Source organism: Falco punctatus (genome assembly GCF_963210335.1).
Source record: "Falco punctatus genome assembly, chromosome: 6".
NCBI classification, from domain to species: domain Eukaryota; kingdom Metazoa; phylum Chordata; class Aves; order Falconiformes; family Falconidae; genus Falco; species Falco punctatus.
In genome coordinates, this window is record NC_137585.1 from 18,105,256 (window position 1) to 18,131,545 (window position 26,290).

Consider the following 26,290-nt stretch of genomic DNA (forward strand, 5'->3'; position numbering starts at 1 on the left):
CGCGGCTGGCGGCGGCGGGGGGGCGGTAGGGGAGCGGCATGGAGGCGGGCGCGGGGGGCTCGCGCGCCCACCTGGCCGCGCTGGTGCTGGCGCGCGGCGGCAGCAAGGGCATCCCGCTGAAGAACATCAAGCTGCTGGCGGGGGTGCCGCTCATCGGCTGGGTGCTGCGCGCCGCCATCGACGCCGGCGTCTTCCACAGGTGCGCATGCGCCGCCTGCCCCCTCTCCCCTCCCGCCCCGGGAGCGGGGGCTGCGCGCCGGGACGGGCAGAGCGGGGGACCTGGTCCCCAGCCCCGGCGCGGGCGTGCCGAGGGGCCGCGGAGCTGGGAGGGCTGTGGGGAGCGGCCTCTGCCCGCCGCAGGCTGCCGGGGCAGCCCTGCCCTCCCAGCTGGCTTCTCCCTGGCAGGCTGCGAGGCTTGGGGCCGGAGCCGCGGCCGAGCTGGGAGCGGTAGGCCCTCGCTGGGAGCGGCTGGGCCCCCGCAGGGCCGCGTTGGCCTCGCTGGAACGGCCCCGCTGGGTTGCTGGGGGAGGCGGTGTGTGGCGGGAGGCCCTCACCGAAGGCGAGGGGTGCCGGCAGCGCGGCACCAGGCGAAGGGCCCGGCGGGGCTGGCCGAGCAAACCGCACCCTGCCACCAGTCCTGCCGGGCCCTCCTGGTGAGGGAGGGCTGCGAAGGCCTGAAGGAATCAAAGTCTTACAACAGAGTCATTTGACACTAAAGTCATGCAGATTCGTGGTGCGGAGCCACTAGTTGCAATGTTTGCCAGTAAGCATTGCCATTTTTACTTTATTAAGATAGCTGTGTTAAATGAAAGTGCTGGGCCTGGGAATCACAGAACCACGGGATGACTTGGGTTGGTGGTCATCGGGTCCCAGCTGCTGTGCAAAGCTGGGCTGGCTAGGGTTGCTTGGGACCGCATGCAGGAGACCAGGGATGGAGACCCCACGGCCTTTCTGGGCACTTGTTCCAGTGATTGATACCCTTCATGGTTGAAAAATTGGTTTTTATCTAATTGGTACTTCTGTTCTTGCGGCATGTGTCTCTGTCCTGTTACTGGACTCGCCCAGGAAAAATTTTTCATTTTTCTACCTGCCCACCAGGTACTTGAAAACAGCAACGAAGTCACTCCATCGCCTTCTCTTCATAAGACTGAATCGAGATGGCTCTTCCAGTGTTTCCTGGCGTGCATGTGCTCCCAGGCCCCAGTCAGCATGCTGGTTCTCTGATGGGCTTTCTCCAGTTTTTCTTTCTTGTATCAGGGAGGCCACAGCTGAACACAGCGTGTCAGAGGCAATCTCACAAGAACGGAAGGAAATAACTGTGTGCCCATGCAACACACAACAGAAGCTCAGTTTGTGGGAAAGTGCACAAAGCTTTGGTAGCAATAATTAGAGCTAGATAAAAACAAGTATGTTGTTAGTGTTGAGAATATGTATGTTACAAATTTCTTTTTTCTGCCAGAGCAGAACGGAGAATTTTCTACGCATGTATTGATTAACTTAATTACAACCAGTGTGTGGTTACTGTGCCCTTAGTATGTAGCATACTGAGGTGCAGGTTCCCAGTGCTAACCTACTCCATTATGTTCTGAGCAGGGGCTTGATATAGTCAAGTGGAAATGTCGCCTAACTACATTCAGGGCTGGAAGTAAGCGTGAGCCTTCTGTATCTCATAGCTGCTGTACCATTATCTGTCTGGAAAACCTTTTTTACTGTTTCTGAAAAATAGAGGAAGCACTTGGTTTTATTTTTAATAAAGAACCAGTCAAAACCATTTCTGACCTAGATTACTGATAATTACTTAATGCATGTGAATCCACATTGCTTAATGACCTGTGGTGGATATGGTGGTTTGAGCAACCTCCTCATTTTCTATTTGGCATCTGAATTTACCCAACAGGAAGCCAGTTAGGGTTATGCAGCCTAACTTTGAGGCATAACAGGTGCATTAGATGGAAGTGCGCTAGGTTTTTCTTGTCACCTTTGAAACGGCTGTGCCAACAGGGTTCATGTTACATAAGAAAGCTCTGTTAGTTGAGTGGGGAGTGTACATCTAAGGTAACCAGCCTGAAGCAGTTTATGGAAAATACCTCTTTTGCATTTGTTCACATGGGTGTGACTTGATGTTGCTGTCACTGTCATACATGTTTTTATTTTGATGATCCCATGATGTCTTGGGTGAAAAAACTTAACTAAAGCACCATTTGCTATGTGTAGCACACTGAGAATGCCAGCGTGGCTGAGAGAAGGGTTGTTTTTCATAGTTCTTGTTTTTATATCTCATGCTTTTTTGTCACAATGATGTAGGAAGTGGCCTCACAGTGCTCAGCCAGTGTTTATCCTCACATGAGTATTCAGACTCGGCTCTTCCTTTTGTAAATGTTTATTATCCCTGAGCAATCTTGCTTTACCAGTATTGAAGGTTTTTCTGTGCCAAAACATATGTGATTGTAACTCGAACAGCTCTTTGTCTGGAATTGTTTGGAGCCTAATACATTTTAAAACACTTGCAGAATAAGCTAATCTTCTGTGTGGCAGTGCTACCTGTTGTCAGCCTTGTTTCTGAACTCTTAAGTGATGAATGCCTCATTCAACCCATTCATAATTCATTGATCTGTTAGCCCATGCCTAACAAATTGTGGTGTGCTGACACTGGATTTTTCTGGTAACACTTCTGAATTTTATGTTGCTTAAGCTTCCTACATGGAAGGTAGATCAAGCACCCCACAGTATTAAACTGAAATACAACCCAAGCTTGAGATTTTACAGCCTAGTGAATGTGTGTGTTTTATCCCTAATGTTAAAGGCTGCTTGTTGGACTGACAGGGATAGTTTTACTAATGCAAATATAAGAGCTAGTTCCTATCAAGGTGTAGTACCTACATAAGCCATGGTGTTGTTCAGGTTAGGTTATGGCAGGCAAGTCAACAATGCTGGGATTTATTCTTTATATTAATTTTTGTCGCTGTCTGCCAACAGTGTATGGGTTTCTACAGATCATGATGAAATTGAGAAGGTTGCAAAGCAGTTTGGTGCTCAAGTTCATCGCAGAAGCCCTGAAGTTTCTCAGGACTCCTCAACTTCTCTAGAAGCTATCACCGAGTTTCTTAGCCATCATCATGGTAAATCAGTAATGAAATATGCTGAGCTTTTATGTTGTAGCCCCAGAGGGATAATGCACATACTATTTAGAAGAATAAGTAAAGCCACCTATTATCTAGAAAAAGAAGCAAAGCCTTTTGTAAATAAAAGCTGGAAAGATCCCGATCCCCTCCCTTTTTTTTGTGGCCTGCATTCACACCACACTTTGCAGTTGTGTGTATTAAAAATACTCATTGTTTCATAACTCTTTGTTTTTCTTTAGAGGTTGATATTGTAGGAAATATTCAAGCAACGTCTCCCTGTTTACATCCCAGTGATCTCATAAAAGTGGCAGAGCTGATCCAGAAGGAGGGGTTTGATTCTGTCTTCTCTGTTGTGAGACGGCATCAATTTAGATGGAGCGAGGTAAAAAAAGGAGGTAATATTTATGTGTTTCTGGTTACAGTTATACTTAACAAGTTTTTTTCCAGTGGTTTATTTTCATACACACGGTAGTTACATTAGGAAGTGATATCAGAGGCAGGGACTGAGTTCTTGGAGAGATCTGAGAAGGCTTAGAAATTCCTTTCAAGTAGTGCTGTTTTGGCATTACTGATCATTTCTCAGTCTTTCTGTAATTGTTTTGTAGAAGTGATAGGGTATTGAAAATTAAAATGTTATTAAGTTGTGTAGGCTCCAAATATGACTCCCAAAAATTTACGTGTTAACTTCTGCTTGATGGGTGTTCATGGGTATATACACATGACACTGAGGTCCTGTTTTAACTAGAAAAGTGTTTGTTCTTACTATGCAGTACCTAACGAATGACAAATAGTGTGAGGTAAAGTCTTAATGAAGGTTGGATGGCAACCTGTTAGCCTGGAGACTTAGGGTTTGTTTCAAACCTGTTAATTTGGCTGCTGACTTATGTCAAATTGCAAACTGCCTTTGAGTCATGAGGACTGAACTCATGTTAATTAGCTCATACAGAAGAACATGACTATTTTTTTTCCCAGAGAAAATATGCCTCTTGGCTACAGTTGCCAAGATGACTGAAGACTGAACTCTACTTACAAATAAAGATTGTACCTTGTTGTAGCTATAGAAGTACCTTTTGCCCTTGTACAAAGAACTTTTATGCAGTTATCTTTGTTGATATCTTTGTGATAAAAGCAGAAATGTTTGCTGCTTTTTCTAAAAATGGTTAGCTCAGATACTGTCACATTGCTATTTTTATTTTTTAAAAATGTGTGTGCTACTCAGACATTAAAATTATTCTGTTGAGATATGAATTGTTTCTGGTGAAAAATTTTTCAGGAGTTTACAAAGCATCATGCTGTAAAGGAGCATGCAAAATAAATGAAACTTTGTAGATTTTTTAGAGATAAGTTGCAATAAAAGTTTGGCCATTGTTTAGAATAAGCTGCTAACTTCCACGTTCTCATTGCTTCTCATAAGAGGAAAAATAACATGACAGTTTGTTCGTAAAGTACAAGGGAAGTGTCAAAATCGTGGATGGCAGTTTAGGATTCTGTGGGTTGCGCTTTAGGTAACCAAGTGAAGGTCCACTTTGCATCTTGAGATGCTAGAATGGACATCTGTGAAAAACTAGATCTCATTTTGATGTACCATATGGCTTTCTGAAGTGATTGTGTACCACCTAGTCTCTATAGGGTGGTTATTAAAATAAAAAAAGCCTCAAGGCCCACCTAAAAGAGCAGATAATTCTTTAGTATAAAATGACATCTATAATATTTTAATGTGGAAGAGATAAAGAATCGTTCAGTTGCAAGGAGTATATGTGAGAAGAACAAGGATCACATTGTGCAAACATTAGTAGCTTAAGGGTAAAAGGAAATAAGGAAATGGCCTTTCAGGAGTGCTGTGTTTCAGGTGACAGTGATTTGCAGGAGCATTATACAGTTTAATATTGTACTCCTTTTTCTTTTTCTCCCCTTCCCCCCCCCCCCCCCCCCCCCAGATGGCTTTAAAGTGCTGGCTACATTAAAAGAATTTTGTATCTTTTCATGTATATTTCTGTTTTTCCTTCTGTGTTAAGGTTTAATATTGGTGCACTCTGAAAGCGAAAGGTGTCTCTCTGACTGGAAATGTTTACTTCATTGAGCAGAAAGCTCTAGTGTATTTATGAAATACAAGATGTGTGTATATAGTAAAGCATCAGGATGTTTTGGTTGTTTAAGAATGCCCTCTAACTTTTTCATGGTTACTAGATTGTGAGACTTGGTGAATTTTAGCTGCTTTGTGCATGTGAATTTAGGTGGCGTAAGGACAGAAGTCTCTGGTCCCTGGATCAGTTTCTGCTGCATTTGCTACTGGCATTGATAGCAATATGGGATCTTCTGGGATCATATTTATTCAAAGACACTTGTTTGTTTATTTGTGAACACTGATTATGTTAACTTTTTGTAAGTAGTTGAATGTGTATCCTTAAATAGGAAGTATTTTGGGAAAGTGCCAAGATGTTTTCACAGGCAAAATTTCCTCTTATATGCTGTTTTTTTTCACCTTCCAGATTTCAGATTGGTCCTCTTAGCTCTCTTGAGTTCATTTGGGGCATTCCTGGTTTTAGACATAGGTAGCTGAATGCGGTTTTTGCGTTCGCCCTCGCTGGGAGTTAAACCTCTTCCTATTGTATACTAGGAGATGGAGTATGGGAAGTGTGTAGTGTTTCTTTTGCATTGGCAAGGACAATTTAGGAGAGTGTCCCCCCTACTCCTTTTAGTAGCCAGTTTTGGAGCAGATGACCTCTGTTTTTTGGGGGGGTTGTGTGTGGTTGTTTTTTTTTTTTAAAGTTGGAATGAAAAATTTCCTTTTCCTCTGCTAGAAATGCAGGGCAGTTCTCCAGTTTGTTATCCACAGTTTTAAGAATGAGAAGCAATTCAGTGATTCTTTGTAAAGCTAAGCAATGAGAGACAATAACAAAAGAAGTTGACTTGCATTGTGTCCGTAATTTTTCAACAGACAGCTGTTTAAAGAAAGTTAAGTCACTCAAACAGGGATTCTGGAAAACTTATTTTGTAATTTTTCTCTGTTAACAGAAAACAAAATGACAGAGCCTCAAAACCTGAATCCGGCAAAACGGTACCGGAGGCAAGATTGGCCTGGGGAGCTGTATGAAAATGGCTCGTTTTATTTTGCCAAGAGACATTTGATTGAGAAAGGCTACTTGCAGGTTAGTACTTATGTTCTTCATGCTCTTTAGAATAATATGTCTTTTACTTTTGTTATAGAGGGTTCTGAATTCAGTAATGTAGTTCTATTTCGGATGTAGTTAGTATGAAGTAACAGCACTTTGACCTCAGGACAGTTTGCTTATTATTTGTAACCTAACAGGGCTAGTTGTAGCTAGGGCAGTTCTGGTAATAGCATCCTCCACAGTGAATTTGCAATTAATTTATGCAAATAATTTTGAGCAATATGTAGGTTTAAGCCTAAAACAATACAATACTGAGTTTCACATCAGTTCAGCAGGATGTAAGTGAATTCATTTTAGTGTTACTAAGGGTGTGAAACTGACCTTCATGCAGTGTCATAGGCTTCTCATATAATGTATAAACTTGTGTTCTTGGCCAATTTAGTCTCATGCCAATTTTTATACTGTAACTTAAACGTCTTTTTCCCTTCCTGATGTTTATATCCCAATGTAATAATGCAGAACAAATGTATTTACTTGAGCTTTCATTTTGTCTACAAGCATAGTCTCTTAGTTTTCTCATGCAAAACACGTTCTCCATCTTACATGTTGTTTCCAGTATTTGTTAGCAGAACTGAAAAAAAGCCCAATGTAGATATTTCCATATTTCTAATAGGAATACCTTACTAGGTACATTAAGAATACCAGGTTCTTTTCTCTTTTCCAAATATCTCACTAATGCTGAGATACTAGTTTTAGGTCTCTGTAGTTTGCACAGACCCATGCAGTGCCAACAGGTTCTGTGTGGACTTGCAAGAATGGATCTGGATAGTACGGTTGTGTGGAATTCTACATTCTATGAAGGTTGGGCTAATAGCTCTCTGAGGATCAGGGCTTTTAATTTTTATAAAATTACATGGGGTTGTGGTGGATATTTCTCCAATTGCAGTTAAGTCTTTGTGTAGATAGTAAACAAAAAAAATTAATCATACTCAATACTAAGGAAATACTTAAGTAATACTTTTCAGTATTACTATTGAACTGTATTGAGACCTAGTGTAATGTAATGACTATAATGTGTAAAATCTTTCTTGCACACTTGATCTAGTTGTATAATGAAAATACTTATTAACCGCTACTTATAAAAAGTTCCTTTAAATGCTTGGTTCTGTGTCACTGGCAAAATCATCATTATTGATGGTTCGCACTTCTATATAAGCTATTGTGACCACTGTGTAACCAGACACTCAGCTTTCACTACTTGGTCCTAAATTGTACAGTTTTGTATATGTATTAACGCAAGCAGAAAATTTTAATGAGTTCTATTTTACTTAGGGTGGTAAAATGGCCTACTATGAAATGCGTGCAGAGCACAGTGTGGATATTGATATAGACATTGATTGGCCTATCGCAGAGCAGAGAGTGTTGAGGTAAAAGCACTTTTCATTATTTTATTTCTTTGGTGTTGCTCATTGTTTCAGAGTGAATGTGAATTCATAATGTATGTCATGTAAGTAATCAAGATAAAAGGTAATTCATTTTTTCCTATCTGAAATCATCTGAATGTGCTATATGGTTTATTTTGGGGGTGTGTATGTAGTGTTTGGGTTTTTTTTTTTTTTTTTTATAGTTCAGCTTGGGGAAAAGTCTAAGCCCCACCATACCCTAGCAGTGTGTTAGCATCATCTCTGGCTTTTCCAGCTGACTTGTCCTAAGCTTCCAGGTCTGGACCATATTTACTGATGTACTTCACTAAGAGTGTTCACGTAGAAGGCATGAGCTGATTACATCTTGCCAGCTGCCTTTTCTTTGCAGCTAATCTGCCCCTCTCTAAGGAAATAATGGATGGGAATGTAGTATGTTTTCTGTGCCTTTTTTGTCTTTCACTCTGTTTTGGTTTTGCCCCAGGTAAATGCTACAGAGCATAACCTCTTAGGAAGCAAATCTCATCCTAATTTTTAAATGGACAACATAGCTGTCTTTCAGGTTGATCTGTTTTTTGTTTTTTTTTTCTTTGAAGAGGGAGAATATAGTTGGAGGGTGATGATGATGAGAAAAGACATTAGAAAAAATATTTCAAAGCTGATTCTTCTGTCTGAAGATCACAGTTATAGTTAAAATACTTGGTTTTGGAGTGTGTGAAGACTTTGAACCTAAAAAGATAACTTCTTTATCTAGCTTTGGATATTTTGGCAAAGAGCCATTAAAAGAGGTGAAGCTGTTGGTTTGCAGTATCGATGGATGCCTGACAAATGGTCGCATTTATGTGACAGAAGATCGAAAGGAAATGGTCTCCTACGATTATAGAGATATTGTTGGTATTGATCTATTAAAGAAAAGAGGAATCCAGGTAAGTGTTGTTATGAAGTGTGAAGCTTTATGTTTGATGTAGCCTGAACATTCAAAGATTCTAAAACCCTGCAGCATGTAAGTTGAAGTTGCTTAAGAGTACTAATGATCAAGCAGCGTAATACATTGGTTCAGGGTAGGGACAAATGTTGTTCTCTGATCCCTTAGAGGAAAATAAAATTGTTTTGAGTGTTTACAGTAGCTGTGGCATCTTTCTCTTTTTGTCTTGGAAAAATGTGGGAAGAAATTCTGTAGCTATTTTGCTAGCACCGGTTATATTGTTCTGTATAGTCTAGACACTCCTTAATTAGAAATCAGCTTTACCAAGCAGGGATATGTTGTTACCTCTTAGCTATAGAAGAGGAAGAAATACCCAGGCAAATTAGTTGGTCCATCCTAGATCACCCATGATTGTTGCAAAGAGGGGAAATCAAATCCCAAACACTTTTGTCTGCATAGTTGTTCTAAGCATAACTTCCATGCTTTGAAGTTGTAAGAATTCAGTGTAAATGAAAAACTGAAACAACACAGATTGGCTACTTGCATTATCGTTATTATTATTATTATTGCTATTAAATTCAGGTGATCTGAACCTTTGCTTGCATTTATGTAAAATTAGCCTCCTGGCTATTTTCTGTCTATGCTGCTACCTTTGATATAGCTAGAAGAGTGTTTTGGGGGATAAGTACTAAGTACAGATTTAGGCTGCCTTCAACAACCTTAACTCAGTTCTGTTGTTGACAGAGATAGGCATGGATAAGACAAAGGCAGCTATACCCCAAGTAGACTTCTCTGGATATGTTTTTGGAGTCTCTATTGTAGGATTAATTTTTTCATATATATATATGTAAAACAGGTTACACAAAACATTCATGACATACTTCAATGCAGCTGTTGCTGCCTTGGGGCAGCAAGCTTGTAATCATTGTTTTGCTGCCAGTGGGAGCTCATTTTCATACTTGCTGTGACTTAGAATATTTCATTAAAAATCTCCTGATCTTTGTGCTGCACTTCATGTATTTCTGCTATATGATGCTGATATACTCTTGCTTTGTGCACCTCCTGTTCTGTACTTAATATTGGTGCCAAGTATTTTTTAGTGTTGAAAAGCAATTAGGGAAGGTAAACTTGTCCACAGCTTGGACAGAAAATGTGGAGGTGTTGTGTCTGAGATTTTAAAAAATACTGCTGCAGTAATCTGGTGTTAGCTTAGTTTTGCGTTGTTTCTGAATTTTCAAGTTCTGAATGAACTTCAGAGATTAATGTGCTGTGCTACTTCGATCTCTAGTGTTCTGTTGATGCTCTGAAATCTACTCTAAATAAAATGATGTTGTTAGGTAGAGTCAAGGAAAATACTTCATAATATCCTACTTCCGCAAATATTACAGAAATCTTCCTTGGAAATTCTCTTATTCCCTACTGTGTCTTAATTAGATTATATTGCACTAGATAGTCAGCATGCAGCTGTACTGTAATATCCAGTATTTTATTTGGTACATGTTGCATTTAAAAAGACTAATGTAAATTTCTTTTTTTGAACCTCAGGGAAGCCTATGGAATGATGCTTCACTTTCCCAAAGTGAAACTTTGGAAATCAAGACTGTAATGTGGTTTTGGATGCTGAGCACTTCTGCTCTGAGTTTTGATTGAAGAAATCAGTTATTCAATGTTTTTCCAATATCTGAGACAGCTTCTATGAGCAAAACTTACACTGTTTTGTTAAACAGATTAACTTGCATGTCTTATTTCATTGTACGTAGAACTTAGTCTAACTTTATTTTAATAGGTTCGACTCATCTCTGAAAGAGATTGTTCAAAAACGCTGTCAGCCATGCAGCTGGGATGTATAGCAAAAGTTAGTGCAACAAATAAATTACAAGTCCTGGAGGACTGGCAAAAAGACATGGGTTTGAGCTGGAAAGAAGTTGCTTACTTAGGTAAATTCTTTTTTTTTTTTTTTTTGTAATAAAATTTCGTATAATGTACACAAATATAAATTTCATAGTGCTACATTTGTTAATACACTAAATTTAATGGCATTTACATGCAAATCACAGCACAGAATTACCAAAAGCAGGTACATATTTTAAGGCTTGTTAGGGTACAATCTGAATATTAAAGGCATTGATGAATCAGTGTCTGCTTTGATAAGGGAAGTCTTAGCTGCTTTTATAATGAGATTTAGGAAAGCTTTTGATATTACACAAGCATACAGTTACAGCTCACAATTTTGAACTTATTCTAGTTCTTTTCAGATTGAAATTGTATAGATTATATTCTGAAATGGAAACAAGAAATGGATAGAATTAAAACTGAAAGCCCTATGATTCTGTAGAAAACTTTCAGTGACAGATTAAGTGTATAGTCCTGTAAATGTTTATTCAGTTGCTCAAATAATGTTACTACTCTTAAAAGAACCATTCTCTTGCCTGAAGATTGTGTGAAGTGTGATCACCATTTACAGGTATCACTAACATTTTCTGAGAACTGACTCACATGTGCAAGGTGCTGTTGAGCTGCTGAGATGAAAATTATGGCAAGAATACAAATTTTAAAAAGTACATCAATATGTACAAAGGAAAATACTGAGCTTGCTCGCTTTTTCCCCTCTGTGATGTTTTGCCTTGTCTGTCATCTTTCTTGATAGGAAATGAAGACTCTGATGTGGAATGCCTGAAGAAAGCTGGCATGAGTGGTGTGCCTGCTGATGCTTGTGCAGTTGCTCAGAAAGCTGCTGGTTATATCTGTAAAAGCAATGGTGGCTGTGGAGCTGTCCGGGAGTTTGCAGAACACATATTCCTGTTGTTAGAAAAAGTGAACTCTGCAAGAAAGCAAATGGAAGAAATGAGTTCAGCAGGAAAGGAAACAGGGGGAAATGAGAACAGCAGGAGAGGAAATAAGGAACTAATGAAAAAAAAGTAGCACAGTTGGTCAGTCCTGCTTTTCTTCCTCCCTTTGTCTCCTCAGTAAGTCTGTACCCCAAAAGATGGCTTATCTTTCAATTTTTACATTGCATTAGAACTAAAAAGATGTTTTGCTCTAATTTAAGGTCCCACTTTGATACTCATGATTGTGTGCTGATAATCACAACCGTATTAATGATTATTTAAAAAGCCATTTAAGTGCAATGGAAGGAATGCTGCAAAAGGTGGTGTCCTGTAAATCTACTTCTAATCATTACAGCTGTCTTACAGGAATGGTGTGCCTTTATTTCACAATCTGAATATTTTCAGGGATCAATGATTTTGCATCACATGCAGATTTGTAATTTTCAAAAAAAAAATTGTCAGTTTTGCTCATTTTGTTTACGTTTCCTCTATCATATGTCAACATGATGATGTAGTTGTGTGCTTGCTTTGTACAGGACTTCTTCCTAGTATAGAAGAGTTTTAGCATATGCTGGAGAGGTCAGGTGTAAAATAACTATCAAACTTCTTCCTATATTTTAAAAAGATAGGTCAGTTACTGTAAAATCAATTAATACTACTATTAGTTAAGAAAAGCACTTAAGCATGTGTTCGATTTTTAGCTCATAAATAATTAAAAGATAGTTGGAATTGTGCCTCTTTGAATCTGTTTGTATTGGGTTATATTGAAGTGATTAAATTAACCCAAATGCTTTGCCAAATTTGAAGTTAAATTTTGCATGAACTTTGAGATCTTTCCTTTGCAGAAACTCTGTTTCTTTCTGTGAAGGCTTTATTACAACTGTTAATGAGAGAGAAAAAAAAATCTTTATTGTATGGAAAAGTAACTGCTGTTTAAAAAAAACCAACAACCCAAAGTGTTGATGATTGTGGGTTTATATAAAACAAATGTTCAGGCTATTTGTAGCATGTTAATTTAAAGGTGGTGTATATGTATGTTTGTATTTATGGCAAATACAATTTTTACAATGTCTTGTTTAAAGAACTTGGTATCTGTAAAATTTTTTAGAACTGAGACTAAAAATATGCCTCAGTTTTCAGTCCCAGTATTTATCAGCAAGTCGAGTTCTGTCTTGGGTTATGGTAAAAAATAAAAAATACCCATGGTACACAGGCAGTTACTACTAAGGTGAATAATAATAACTTGTCATTTTATATTGTTTCTCTGCCAAATAGACACTCCCAATATAATATCACCTGATACATTGCCCTGTGATTAACTTTGTGTTTACTTCCTTTTGCAACATAAAATTTTAAACTGAAATTCTTTCACCACCTGTCCACAGTAGCAAGGTTAACAGGTGAATAGTTTACTGTACTAATTGCTTTAAGTTATTATTTAAGTATTTCTTTTCAGTGAGGTTTTAGACTTCTGCGCTGAATAAATACCATGGACTTTGGTAATAGGAAAGCCACATTTTGGACAGAACTGTGGACTTTGATATAGGTAGGTGTATTACTTCAGCTGTATAAACTGTGTGGTAAAGCTTCAGAAGTCCAGACTGGATGAACAATTCAGGTTTGATAACGTCACTTAGAATTGGCCAAGTTCTGTGTTACTTTGCCTTGTCATCATCACATAACTTGCTGACTTCAATTTCAAGAACAGTTTCGTGTGAACAGATAGCTTTAAACAGTGTGACCGTGATGAACTTGATAGCCAGTCCTTTTATCTTGGGGAAGGCAAAAATGCAAATATGTGCAATTATAGAAATATGAGTTGGCAGTACTGTTTGTAACATACTGTTTGAATCAAGAACTCTTCTTATGTTTCAGCTGCTTGCCGAATGTGCTGCATATACATTGGGTCTCTACCCAAAATTTCTATATGTATCAAAAGTAAATGCAGAAACACTTTTGTATAAATGTTGGTAATGAGCGGAAAGAAATGGTAGCTGATACATAATTGTTTTCACTTTGACAAATTCTTGTTTAGAAAAATGTGGTATAATCTTACATTCAGCATATAGGAAGCATATGAAGAATAAAAGAGCTCTAGAGACCATTTACAAAATAAAGCCTGTTTGAGGATATGGGGGATGCACACTCTGCTGCCTGAAATGTTCAGATTTGTATTGCCTGCACTGCAAGGGAAAGCCTAACTATCAATTAGAGTAGCATGAGGGATGTCTTAATTACTCCTCTTGATTTTATAGAAGATTTTTAATCATACGAAGGATTTAGGGGTCACGGAGGCAGAGACAGTGAGGGTAATTCTGATAGTCACCTTAAAGGAGAAATCCCAGGTCCTGGGCAAGCTTCAAAAGGGTAGTATCTTTTGCTAATGCCTGTTATTTCTGTACATATCCTGGCACCATGATTGGTTTTCATTAGAGGTGTGTGGTTCGCTCAGACTAGATTTCAGTGGTCATTTTTGTTACAGTGGGCTAATCTTGGAATAATCTCTTCCGGCCATTTGAGCACTTTTTTCTTTTTTTAACTTTAAATTGCCTAGTATATTCCAAAAAAAGTATTCAATAATGTGGGCTGTCTTATCATAATTTTTTGAAACTGGCAAAATTATACTATGTAATAATTTGTAATAAGCTATTATGAAAAAATAGCTGATTACCTGAAATTCGAAATAAACAGTTTTCTTTAGTCTTTTGAGGAGAGGATGGTTATGGGGTGATTTCTGATGAATTTGTATACTGTAAATCATATACTTCCAAGTTCATGTGCCACACGAATGGATTATACCTGACGAAGGTGATCAAATTTAATGTTGAAGTTAATCACATGCACACACAGTCAGTTACTCAAAATCTTCATCTTAATCTGGTCTTGGAGGCAAATCTTGAGTGGTTTTTTGTGTGTGTTTATACTCTCTTAAATAAACTTCTACACTTGCCTGTGTTCCATGTTTTCAAATAGCTGGTTTCACAGTGCTGCGTGCTTTGTGCCTGTGTTTGTGAAAAGGTATGATTCGTATCTCTGTCTTCTGAGCTGTCAAAGCAAGCCCAGTATTTCTGTAGAAGAATAATCTTGTAAATTGAGCAGAACATACTGAGAATTATTTGACAGGATATTCTCAGAGAGAATTCCCATTTTGGTTGGGCCTTGAGATCTCTGCTGGTTTTGGCTGTTTGGTGGCTCTTGCCAGAGGAGTTGAGGGGAGGGGAGAAGGACAGACAGTAACATACTGTCTTTACATTTTCCAGCTTTGGCCCAAGGGGTAGGGGTTAGCCCCTTACCTACTTCTGGCTCCATTAATTTTCAGCTGATCTTTTTCTTATTCGATATATATTTCTCTCCAGTTCTGTGCTATTTCCTGTAGGGTGATCCAATGTGTTCTGACCTTAGTTCATTTCAAATCAACAGGAATTGTACAGAACTCAGCCTTTTGAGGTCAGAGATATTTTATAATAATTAATGATTTCAGATTCTTAATACTTTTAAACCTTAAGCACACATTAGTTGACTAGGTTTTTCAAGAGTCCATGTGGGAATGTTTTGTTTTAATTATATTTTCTATTAGTATTCTCTTAAAACACTATTTCCTGTTTCCAGAAGTAACTCCAAATGAGTCTAGTTACACCCAGCAGGACTAATTATCCTTAATGCCAGCATTGTAAGAGCAATAATAAGGTACATCCAGTGAAAGAAAAACACTGTTATGCATTAACCAGATGCATAAATGAGTTAGAAAAACTTGTCACTAAGGTACTTGTTTGAAAAATCCTTGGACGATAGGTTTGTCTCTCTCTTGCTCTCAGTCAGTTTTATCTGTCCCCGTTTCTGATCCTAGATACATTTGTATGTATGTGGCTTTGGTTTAGTAGAGCTAGATACTGGAGGAAGGAGAAACATTTAGGAGCAGTCCTGTTATGCTGGCTCCCACACCTCTGTAGCTTTACAGACCACTTCCCCTGAAAGGGTTGCATTGTTTTCCTTTCACAGATAGAAGGATTTTTTAATTGTTTATGAAAAGGTGTTAAAGGGAACGAGCAGTGAGCAATGTGGAGGCAATGCTACCAATTCATTCAGGTTAGTAAGGAGCAGGGCTGATGAAACTGAGTAGAGATGTATATAAAATAAATGAGCTTAACAGGAAAACAATCCTAATGTCATATATAAAGAATATCCATTTCTATTGAGCGGTTACAATCCAGAAAAATACTGTGTGCTAGCAGTTAAAAGAGCAAACTTAATTTTAGGGATTATTAGGAAAAGCGCATAGAACAAAAAAGGATAAAAGTAATTATTCCACTGTATAAATCGGTCATTTGCACGTATCTGAAATGCTGTGTGTGTTTCTTACATGTTAAGAAGGTGGTAGCACTCAAAATGTTTGTGGGAAAGTAACATGGATGATGAAAGGAAGGAATCTGGCTCAGTGTGAGCAATAGCCAAGTAAGAATTCTGCACTTTAGAAGAAGGATGACTGAAGGGAGTTGTGTTAAGATACCTGTAAAACTAAGAGGGACAGGAGCTAGGGAAAGACCACTGAAGAAACTAGCAGTAACCAAAAGCAGATGCCAGAGGAATATATGTTGTATTTGGCAGTGCTTTCCAGTTTTCCTGTGGCCTCAAAACATTTGCAGCTCATGGATTTCCAAAGCTGGGTGAGGCTTATGGACATTTAACAAACTTCAGCACACTTAAAAGAGCCTTTGGCCATGTGTTCCATGAGTCTGACGCCCAATATGGTTCCTCTGGTTCTGAACCTTGGTTTCTTCCTCCTGCTTCTTGTGTGGGAAACACCCAAGTGATAATAAGATAGATACTAGGTACTAACAGTAAATTGCTTAGAAAATTCTTGGACAAACTGTATTTGGAGGTTGGGAGAATAGTGGAGAGAATATCCTGTGCTTGGCCTGTTCACATACTCTTGCAGACAAGTTTCTGGACTAAAGTGACATATATCTGAGGTAGTATGGCCACTAGTATTAAAATGAAATGTGAAGATGGTCTCTCCAGGGATGTAACTTTTAACTAAGGCTGTAGTTGCAAAACTTTTTGTTGCCTGTACAGTCCATGTAAGAGTTTGACTATCTTTATTCTGCCACCTTTTTTTCCAGGTCATGTCTTGTCCACAGCAGCACGGTCTCGAGTTGGAAGGGGCTGTGTCACCAGTCACTGATCGTTTTGATCACTGATGCCCAACTGAAGTGTTGTAACTGATTAGGTGAAGCCTGGTCTAAAAAGCTGGAGAATGGGATGAAGTAATCTGATCTAGACAAATATAAACAAACCCCTATTCATTTGACATAATGGACTTAAATATTTCTTCAGAATGTTTATCATGATCTGTCTTTGGATTCAGTCAATTCTATGAAGGCTGCCACATGTTCTCTTAAGGGAGCTGAAGCTACACTTGCACCAGACTGGAGTATGAACGGGTTTTTTGAGCAGTAGTTCTGATGACTCGCAGACAAGCCCTAGTCCTCTCACTGTAAAAAAAACAACCTGTGGGCTGTCTGCAAGCCATGCTGCTTTTTACTTCTTGCTCTTGTGTACTTCATACACTGCCAGATTTTTACTATTGTGTCATTGAGCACCTTGCAGCTCATAAGAGCAAGGCTCCCCAAGTTTGTTGTTCAAATTTTAAGGGAAGCACATATTTGATTTATAATGAAAGCCAAGAGATTGTAGGGGTTTTCAAGGTAAAATTACAGGCAGTGCATGGCAATGTAGAGAAGAGTGAGCTAACTGGATCTGCCTTGCACTGCGTCTGCACTGATGTCCCTGCTGAGAAGTAGGGGAGCTCAAGCCTGGGCTGCTTCAATTAAGCTGCTGTCACTGGTGTCTGAGCTTGGATAGCACAGAGAAACATGAACTATCTTTCTATTGCACTTCAGTCACCTGCCACTGAAGTCCAGCTGTACCTTTTCTTTATTATTATTGTAGGTAAATCCTTAATTTAGCCAGTAGGCAATGTAGGCTGATTGATTCCTCGTACCTCTTAGTTAGGCAACTAACTGCAGTTTGAGCAGCACAGTGATACCTGTGTGGCTGTTGGATTAGGTCTAAGTGCTTTACCAAAGTCACAAATGGCACAAGAACAACAAACCACAGTTATCCTTGGTTTTAGAGAAAAGCCTTGCAGCCAGAAGAGGAAAACCTACTTTTATTACTGCCAGGTGTCAATATTTGCTTACCCATGAATGCCATCACCTGTCTTATCATTGTCTCTACTGTAGCTGCTAGTGGATTCTCAGTGGTGCACATTGATCATTCCCAGGAACATCCTTGCAGACACTGGCAGTCAAAAATGGAGGACTTCATAAGCAGTCCTGTGGTACCCAGAGACAGACCTGCTCCCCTCGGACCCGTGACTGATACTCCCTTCCGAGCCTGCTTCTACTTTTGAGCCCTGCGGCATCCTGCAAAAATGAATGCCTAATTCTTGTGCATTGCTTTGCAGTTAAAGCACTGCAGTCAGTAGATGTCAGTGAAGAACAAACATTTCTGTTCCTTTCGGAGGCAGAGCTGGTTCCCTTTCTGCTGGCAGAAAGCCTGGATGGCTGCAGAGCCTGCACCAGAGCAGGCCTGTCTCTGGTGCTGTGGGGTTGCCAGTCATTTCAGAGACAGCTGTTTCTCCGCTTAGCCTTGGCCTGCAGGACCATTTTGGAAAGAGGCCAAAAGGAGGCACAGTAACGTAATTTGTGACTTTATGCTCTTCTGTTGCTGGATTTTTCACGCAAGCAGCTGTTGGGTGCTCCCGCTGGCTCCCTGCTGGGGCTGCAAGATGCTGCTGCTCCTCTCTGCTTGGCCAAGGACATCTCTTCTGTGGGAGCGCGGAAAGGGCATTGGCTCACCATACCCCCCCACCATCTTTCACTGTCCTTTTCTCCAGTTCATCCTCTGTGGTATGCAGGACAGGTAAGCAGATTGAGGAAAAGGGGAGGACTGTCCGATAGAGAAATTGCTGCAGAATTGTCTCTCGTGGTTGCTGGTCCTTTCAAAGAAGGTGGATTGTGGTCACTTGTGAGGCTGGAACTGGTGACAGTGATATGGCCACTCAGTCCTTTTCCCCCTTTCTGAACGTGGTCTTTCAGCAATCGCCTTCACCCCCTGCACTCGGCCCTTTCTGTCAGGCGTGATTCCTCCTGTCCCATCCCCACTGCCTCTTTGTAGCAGGCGTGCCCTTGGCGCTTTGGTCAGTGACCGTCTTTCCTTTCATCAGCTGATGATGAAGCTGAGCCCCATGGAAATTCCCTCGGTCTTCCATGTTTACTTTTCCAGCTGACAGGTAGTTACAAGTAAAGTCTTGTCTTGATCCCCAGAGCATCTCTGCTCTACTTAGACCCAGTGCAGAAATCAACCAATTGATCCTCTGCCCCTATGTCTTCTCTATTTTCCTGTACGACTCCTGGCTTCAAAGAGTACCAGACCTGGCTCAGATTCCTTCCCCTGCCTGCTCTTCCCCCCTCACTTTTCCAGACTCATTTGCACCTTCTAGAAGGCATTCCCGAAGCTATTCGGAGAGATTTTTTTCACTAGTCATCGTTTTCCTTCAAGAAACTGCTTTAGGCATCAAACTCATTGTATCAGAACTAATGCGGCTTGAAGTCAGGTTGCTAGGATGCTTACCTGAGCACCTTTTTTTCTTCCCTGGTCGCTGCTTTAGAAGATAGTTGTGATGTTTTCAGGGGAGAGGTCCCTGAAGTGAGACTGGAATTCATGTGTTACTCTCACAGAAGTTCTGGCACTCCACATGCTCTTGTTCTCTTTTTCATCTGACCCAAAGGCCAGATGCGTCTGGTAGCAAGCAAAGCAGGCTAACTTCAACCAGAGCGAATAGAAGCCTCCTGTCTCAGCTGTGATGGCGTAAATGTTTAATGCTGTCCTCTCTAATTAAATCAATCTTGAGAAGTGCCCTTACTCAGGAAGGTGGAATGTTTTACCTGAATAGGAAAGCAGTATTGTAATCATTTATAGGTAATAGATTGCACAGGGCGTTGTTTCTTCCAAGCCTAGAATGCTGTGGTCTAGGTACATTTTGGACTAGTATTTTTATATTTTGTAGGCCTGAAATTTCTCTCCAAAAGTTTTAACTGCCAGAGAACAAAGAAAGAAAACAGAGAGGGGAAGGGACATTTTTACAACTTACTATGGGAGTTTTGGAAATGTTTTAACATCTCCATGACCTGCCAAAATGACTTGTGGAGCCAGATTGACAGTTCTTTGCAAAATTCAGTTGTAATCTCTCTGCTAGTCACAGGAAGGGAGGGGGAGTAGCAGCACAGTGGGGACAGCAAGAGAAAAGACAATGAAAGAAACTGTAAGTGTAGTAACTGCTGGAAGACACTGGTTGCTAGTAGCTAGCATCACATGCTGCCATCCTTTATCGGCAGTGCCCAGCCTAGCTTTCTGGACCTCTGGCGTTGGTGAGTTTTGCTGTGCTGCCTGCAGGTGCACTGGGCTGTCGGTGCCTGGGGTGGACCTGCTCCCTTTAGTTTTCCTAGCAGGAGCTGCTTGTTTTCTTAGGGTATTACAGCCAGCCAGCTCCTGCACTCTTACCTCAGGTGTGGCTGCACTGTGTGAAGCTTGTCTAAAGACTTCTTAATGCAGTTAATAAACTTGCTTGCAAACTTTGTTTGCCCAAGGACCCTTTGGGTTTTTTTGCATACTTAAAGGGCTAGGAAAAAAAAAAAAAGTCTTTAAGCAAAATACATCTTCATTGGCTGATCTCTTGCCTTTTACTAATAGTGGGAGAATGACACCTGAAAGGAAGGCAACAGGGGGTTGTGGTATTTTAGAGGGAGAGTGAGTGATTTTAGTGTCAGAAGGCTAAAGCAATACAGACAGACTTCTGGTTTTCAAATGGGTCATTTGCATAAAAGTGCTCAGGGCAGCATCTCCTTTGTGTTGAATTGGTAAATGGCAAGGGACTGCCATCGGAACAGGCTTTTCTCTCACTGATCTCTTCAGCACATCAGTTCTGTATCATTTGTGCAGATGCAAAATTGGCAGGTGTTGATGTCAGCTTGCACAAGCAAGGTATGACATGAAAGAGCTGTGTGGCAAGTGTGAAATGTGTGGCCAGAGAGAGCGTTTGTGTTGACTGTGCATGAAGCCATACCTCATCTTTTCAGAAACAGCACAGCCAGAGGATGAGCTTGCCTTACAGGTGTGTACCTTCAGAGCACAGAGGAGTCAAAGCAGAGTAATCGTGCTTTTCTGCGTGAGTTTCTTTTCTATCAGTTTTTGCTGTCTTTTCTGCCTGCTGATGCCTTGGAATTGGGGGAGAACTAGTTTGGGGAGAAGTCCTTAAAGCCAGCCTACTAAGCAAATTGAAGGTGTGGACAGAAGACACATCATGGAATAAATCAGAAGAAAAATCTTTGCTGGGTTCATAGAACACTCCCTCAGATGTGAACACAGACAACTGATGCTTGGAAAATCTGTCTTACCGGGACAGGGTAAATAAATAAGGTGTGTTCAGATTAAACTGTCTCGGAGTTATAATTTGTTTACCACAGTGGAACTGTTGATGTGGAACTATCGCACAAGGACTGTGAAGTGAAATGGTTCTCATCCAAACAGTGGAAACAAGCATTTTACAGGAAGAAAGTCAAATGGAAAAAAAACCCAAAGCATTTATAGTTCTCCAGCATATGGTGCAGAAATTTATATGGATTTGTATCAGTTGCACTTAAAACACAAACACAATACAGTACCTAACCCAGAAATAAGTTACAGCAAAGAACTACATATTGGGGGGAAAACAAAACAAAACAAAAACATTTCATAAACAAACCAGATCTTCAAATGTACAGCTGCAGTTTTCAACTTAAGTATCAATAACGAAGTCCGATAAGCTAAGCACTTTCCAAATCATGGTAGATCTGGGAGGGAGCGATTCTGGGGTCAAACCTTTGGTTGTTTTCTTATGATGTGTTTCTAGACTTTGTATGTATTCAGATTCTTACAGGTTTGTTTTTTCCTTAATGTCTTGAGTAAAATTCCTAAATCAAATTTAAGTCGTACATTCCTATCCCTCTAGAGCAAAAAAATAAATAAATTATAAAGTAGATTTGCTTGTAGAAAAATGGGTCTGACACCTGACTCTGTAAAACCATATTCATCTGCCTGCTGAAAACTGCACTCAGCTCTGGCATTGTGTAAGAATTTTACTATCCCCAATATCCTTCCTATTGGGAGGATTATAAACTGAATGGGAGCCCCCATGCAGAATTTACCACCGTTTGTTGATAACTGGCTATTGTTCTTCACATGGAGTCAAAACTCATAGGTGAGACTTTTTGCCATTTTGCTGTGTTTCATTTTCTCGTTGAATATCTCCTCAAACCTTTGATTCTGTTTTGGAGTGAAATGGTTCTTCCAGTCTCCAACAGCACCTAGGAGAGCAGGAGCAGAAAAAGAACAGTGAGACTAGCAACATATAGCGCAGAAAATTATTTAAAGGCAGCCCAGTTTTGTTAACATTGCAGTTTGCATAAATTATTAATACATTAACTATAGTCTCTGCGGTAGGTCATGATCGTAAGTTACTGGTTTATTGCTCTGGTGAGACTGATGGAAGCAGCTGGATCATCATCCATAAAGGCTGCTAAACCCTCAGCCTCAGACTTGGTTAGTGCCACCAACACTAAGTGGTACATGAAGAGCAGCAGGGTTCCAAGAGCCCAGTTACCTCAGCAGAGAGGCAACCTTGCTGCACCTCAGATGCACCTTAGTTAAAGGTCTCCACCTGGGCTCTTTCACAGGCAGTAGAGGAAATGGTTACTTGCTGGCTGAAACCCGTCTCATCCTAGTCAACATCTAAACCCCATCAATTCATTAGTGGTGCTCCAAAAGCAGCCACATGTCTCTGCTGACTAAAGATGACTCCTAAGAAGGGAGCCCAGAATGACCCAATAGATGAATCCCACCCACTCCTAATCTCCAGGGCTTTCTGCAGATGAAATGTCCCTCCCACTGCTTAAGTGGGCAGTTAACTACTTCTGAGTGACCACACACACTTGTGTTCAGTAAAGTGTTTCAGCTGTTACCCAGTATATTATTTTTTTTTTTTCAAACTGACATATTTCAATGAGACAATGCTCACAGTTTCCCCTCATGTGCATCCTCTAAAGACCCTGCATCCCAAAAATGCTGGCTAAAATAGTATTCCAGACAGCAAGGACAAGAAAAGAGAGCCTGAAGAAGAATATATACATATCAATCTTCTGTAAACCATCTGAAATCAGCTGCAAATTGGCTGAAATTAGCTAAAACCCCAGGATTTGCAAACAAACTACTTTGAAATGAAACAGTTGGGATTTTTCAGATTTTTCAACACATCTTTGTCAAAGTTCACTGGCTTAGAAAAGCGTATCTGAGGTTCTGTGGGTTTGGGGTTTTTTGTTTGAGTTGTTTTTTTGGGTTTTTTTACTGACTACTATTTTGGGATTTGCTTCAGCTCATGGTTAAAAACATTCTGAATTAGCAAAATATATGGTTCCCCTATGGTACATTTATTTGTAAATCTTTTGATTAATAAAAGTGGAAACAACTCTTCGTTTTAAACTATCAATTATGGTTCAAAAATCAGTTAAAAATAATCAAAATCCATCTAAACATGATGGTTTTGGTTTACGTATTATCCAAATCTGGGAAAGCTTCTCAAATGCTAGGAGCAAGAAAACAGCTCCTGCAGGTATTTTAAAGTCAAATCTGAGCTAAGCACTGTTGAAGATTTTACCACAGATTTCAGCTTAGCCAAGGTCTGAAGGCTACCTATGAGGCCATCGGGTGACCAAGTCATCCATTCTTTTGTTGTCATTGTCAGCATATTCCTTTTTCAGGAACGTTTCCATAAGATAAGAGGTGGTACAGAGGATAAAGGCTACAAGCAGTCTTCTTTGGAAGAAACGGGTCTCGCTCTTTCTCATTCCAGTAAACTAAGTGACCTTTGCAGGTAATATCAGAGGGGACACGTTGTAAAAGACTGGAGTGGTCAACTTTTAGATAAAAAAAGACAGATTAGGAATAATGTGTTGTGAACCTTTCCTTTTAGCTCAAAAGCTCCCACAGAGCAATATTAGTCAAGCTGTTGTTCAGACACCTCTGTGCTTCTCTAGTTAAATCAGCATTTGCTACCAGAGAACTCAGTGATTTTTACAATGGCTTCAAATTGAAGGATCCCGTCATTGCTTGCTGGGCTGACCTGAAGCGTCACTACAGCCTGTGAAAGCCCTGGACTGCTGGGTTCCCACGCCTGCTGCTGTGTTAAGCCCAGGCCAGGGAACTTACCTTTTCGGAAAATGAGCTTCCTATCGGATGTCAGCGCACAAACGGTGTGACTGGGATCGCTGTTCTCCTTCTCCGTGTCACTTTTCATCTCTGAGAACGAGGACTTCTTGCAGATGTCTTGGATGTCATTGTCACTGATGTTTAAACCCAGGAATAAACTGATTTCCTTTACAATCTTAGGGAGATCCTGAGGTACAAGAAAACCAAAGCTTTAATATTTCTGAGCTGATCACCAGACATCTAGCCGATCCAAAAGTGATCCTTTTTATTACACACCAAGTTTGTAATGGTTTTATTTGCTTTCAAGCAAAGCTAAACATGTAATAGGACTGTGTAGATTATAGGTACAGTAAACCTGATTCCCCTCTTACTCATCCTCACAGAAATGAGTGGATATGTGTTACCAAATACAGTTACATTGATGGTTTTTCTCCCAGTTCAGGTAAAGTGTGCAATCTCCCAGAACTATTTCACTGGGAATAGAGAAATACTCAAAGCTCAGCTTCTGTGTAAGTAGCTTATTTCATTGGAGATGCTATATTTAGAGACGCAACAAGTGACTCTCAATCCAAAATAGTTTGTTCATGTGCCACTCATGGTGGATTTTTTTTTCTCCCTCAAAAATGGACAAAAATATTTTAATGAAAACACTAGAAAGTACTTTCTATTCACCCAAAAATTAATTCTCTGACAGGTATGTTGGTATTTGACTTTAAGAATAGCAAAGCAGTTTTTAAATAACAGTTTCTTTTCATCAAAACTTTTTTCCCTACCCCTCCAGCCTTTAATTTACTTGTTTATTGGGAGCACAAGCCCTCTGACCATGAGTAGTTCTGTTGTCTTACATCACTTTGAAAATTTCACCTGAAATGTTGGGTATAGCAGGTGAATGTGTGGCCCTCAGCAGATGTCTGTGGTTGGTCTTTCCATAGGATCAAGAGTGAGGAACTTAAAATTCTTCCTGTTGCCTGGGGAAAATCATGTAATACGTGTCCCACTCCTGCATCTATGAAATGCAACTCCCACAGGATTTGGTATTTATAAAACTTGTGCAGAATTAGTTCACTAATATGAAGTTCTATGCAAATATAAAATACGCCCAAAGACATACGTTCACATTTTCCTTAAAATTTTCTCTTTGATATTTTAACAATATTAAATGACAAGTAGTGCATTCTGAAATAAGAGCAGAGAGTGTATTTACCTTCTTCATGTCTTCATAGAACAAAAACAGGATGTTTTTTTCATTTTCATGTTCTTCCCAACTTAGGAAATGATCAAACCAGGATCCACACACAACTGAAAAGAAAACCCATGTAAGATTCATAAAAAAGTTATTTATGAATAACTCTGATGGTACTTCACACATTTAAGGGAACGATCCCTTCATAATATACACCCTGTGTTCCTCTAAAACATTAAATTCTTATTGTGAAGAGACTCAAACTTACAATCCAAAGAGGTTACCATTCTTATTGGACTTCATTTTCATATGGGAGATGCAGATCCTATTGTGAGATATGATTCTGTAGTGGAAACAGGCTCCAAATTAAGGAAAAGCCGTAAGTGAAGGAAAGCGTGTTGGCCTAACAAGATGTGACCATCCTGGCAAACGTCTACATGCCTACGGTCGGAGTCAGATGTATGATCACTTCACTAGGAAATGAAATAAGGAGTCTGTTAAATGGAACACACTGTTGTTAGCTGTTGTGTCCAAACAGAGTGGAACCAGTATTATTTTTAAACGTCAAAGAATTATGTAAGGAAGTTATGCAAATACATCATTCAGGCAATGACATAGATAACTTAGTGGTTTTTTAGTTGACTCGTAGTACTTGTTTTGTCTGAATGCTCCTTTCGCTGAACCATGGGAAGACAGCTAAATTGCAGCTTTCCTTTAAAAAAACAAAATTGTGACCCTTCTGGTTGAAAAGGATGGACTCTGTTGAAAGCTGAGTTGAAAGCCTCTTGTAGGGCTACGAGAAGAAGCCCGGACAGAGCAGTCACAGCCAGCATTCTCCAGAACTGTGACTTTGCTTTGTAACAGCCACTAGAAAAGTATAATATTGTAATGGGTATCATTTTGGTTGCAAAGTTTGAGTTGTCATTAAGTATTTTGCTGAAAGCTGCAGTCTGTAGTTGTCCCCTATATGTAAGGCGCCATCTTAACATCACACATGCAAGGCACGTGTGCACCACAGTGTGCAATTAAATCCTGCTCTGCTGGTCACCCACACTGGGGATGTAGCCAACGATAGCATGGAATAGATCTCTTGGCTCCAGGGGTACAGCACACAGCCTCAGAGACTCCAAGGACAGCATCGCAGTTATCTCTGTGTCCTCACCCTTGTTCTGAATGGAGATTAACTCTGCAACAGTACTACAGGAGCTGAATCAAGCAGCACCACCTTCATATGTTTCTACGAGCAGCAAAAATAACAACCTCTCTCTCCATCACTCTTACATAAATTTCTACTGTAACCAATGTAGTTATTGTTTTATGCCGTGTATAAGCACACAGAAAATAGAAGGTGGCTACTAATTTACAGAAAAATAGGAGATGCTTTTAAAATTTAAT

The 26,290-nt window shown here is 40.0% G+C and overlaps 2 protein-coding genes across 3 annotated transcripts in view; one reads left to right on the plus strand and one right to left on the minus strand.

The window, feature by feature from the left end:
- CMAS (cytidine monophosphate N-acetylneuraminic acid synthetase) lies at window positions 1-14,121 on the plus strand. Its single transcript, XM_080392196.1, has 8 exons — window positions 1-199; window positions 2,977-3,119; window positions 3,362-3,517; window positions 6,138-6,271; window positions 7,568-7,662; window positions 8,411-8,582; window positions 10,368-10,518; window positions 11,229-14,121. Exons 1-8 carry the CDS (start codon window positions 39-41, stop codon window positions 11,501-11,503), a joined length of 1,287 nt encoding a protein of 428 aa, XP_080248322.1. The 5' UTR covers window positions 1-38; the 3' UTR covers window positions 11,504-14,121.
- The window catches only part of LOC308065781 (sulfotransferase 6B1-like), a 117,587-nt gene continuing 104,962 nt past the window's right edge, over window positions 13,666-26,290 (minus strand). The window contains exons 5-7 of one of the 2 annotated variants that reach the window (XM_080392206.1): window positions 24,917-25,011; window positions 23,713-23,899; window positions 13,666-21,815 (exon numbers count right to left, since the gene is read on the minus strand). In XM_080392206.1, coding sequence (XP_080248332.1) covers window positions 21,697-21,815; window positions 23,713-23,899; window positions 24,917-25,011 — 401 coding nt within the window. In that variant the 3' untranslated portion in view covers window positions 13,666-21,696. Of the gene's footprint in view, window positions 23,900-24,916; window positions 25,012-26,290 lie in introns of both variants that reach the window. The other variant, XM_080392205.1, reaches the window with a different exon arrangement.

What these genes read in the sequence shown, in the direction of transcription:
- CMAS (XM_080392196.1), top strand. Translation starts at nt 39, where the DNA reads ATGGAGGCGGGCGCGGGGGGCTCGCGCGCCCACCTGGCCGCGCTGGTG. An exon ending in GACGCCGGCGTCTTCCACAG is followed by an intron (nt 200 to 2,976) that starts GTGCGCATGCGC and finishes GTCTGCCAACAG; the next exon opens with TGTATGGGTTTCTACAGATC. An exon ending in GTTTCTTAGCCATCATCATG is followed by an intron (nt 3,120 to 3,361) that starts GTAAATCAGTAA and finishes GTTTTTCTTTAG; the next exon opens with AGGTTGATATTGTAGGAAAT.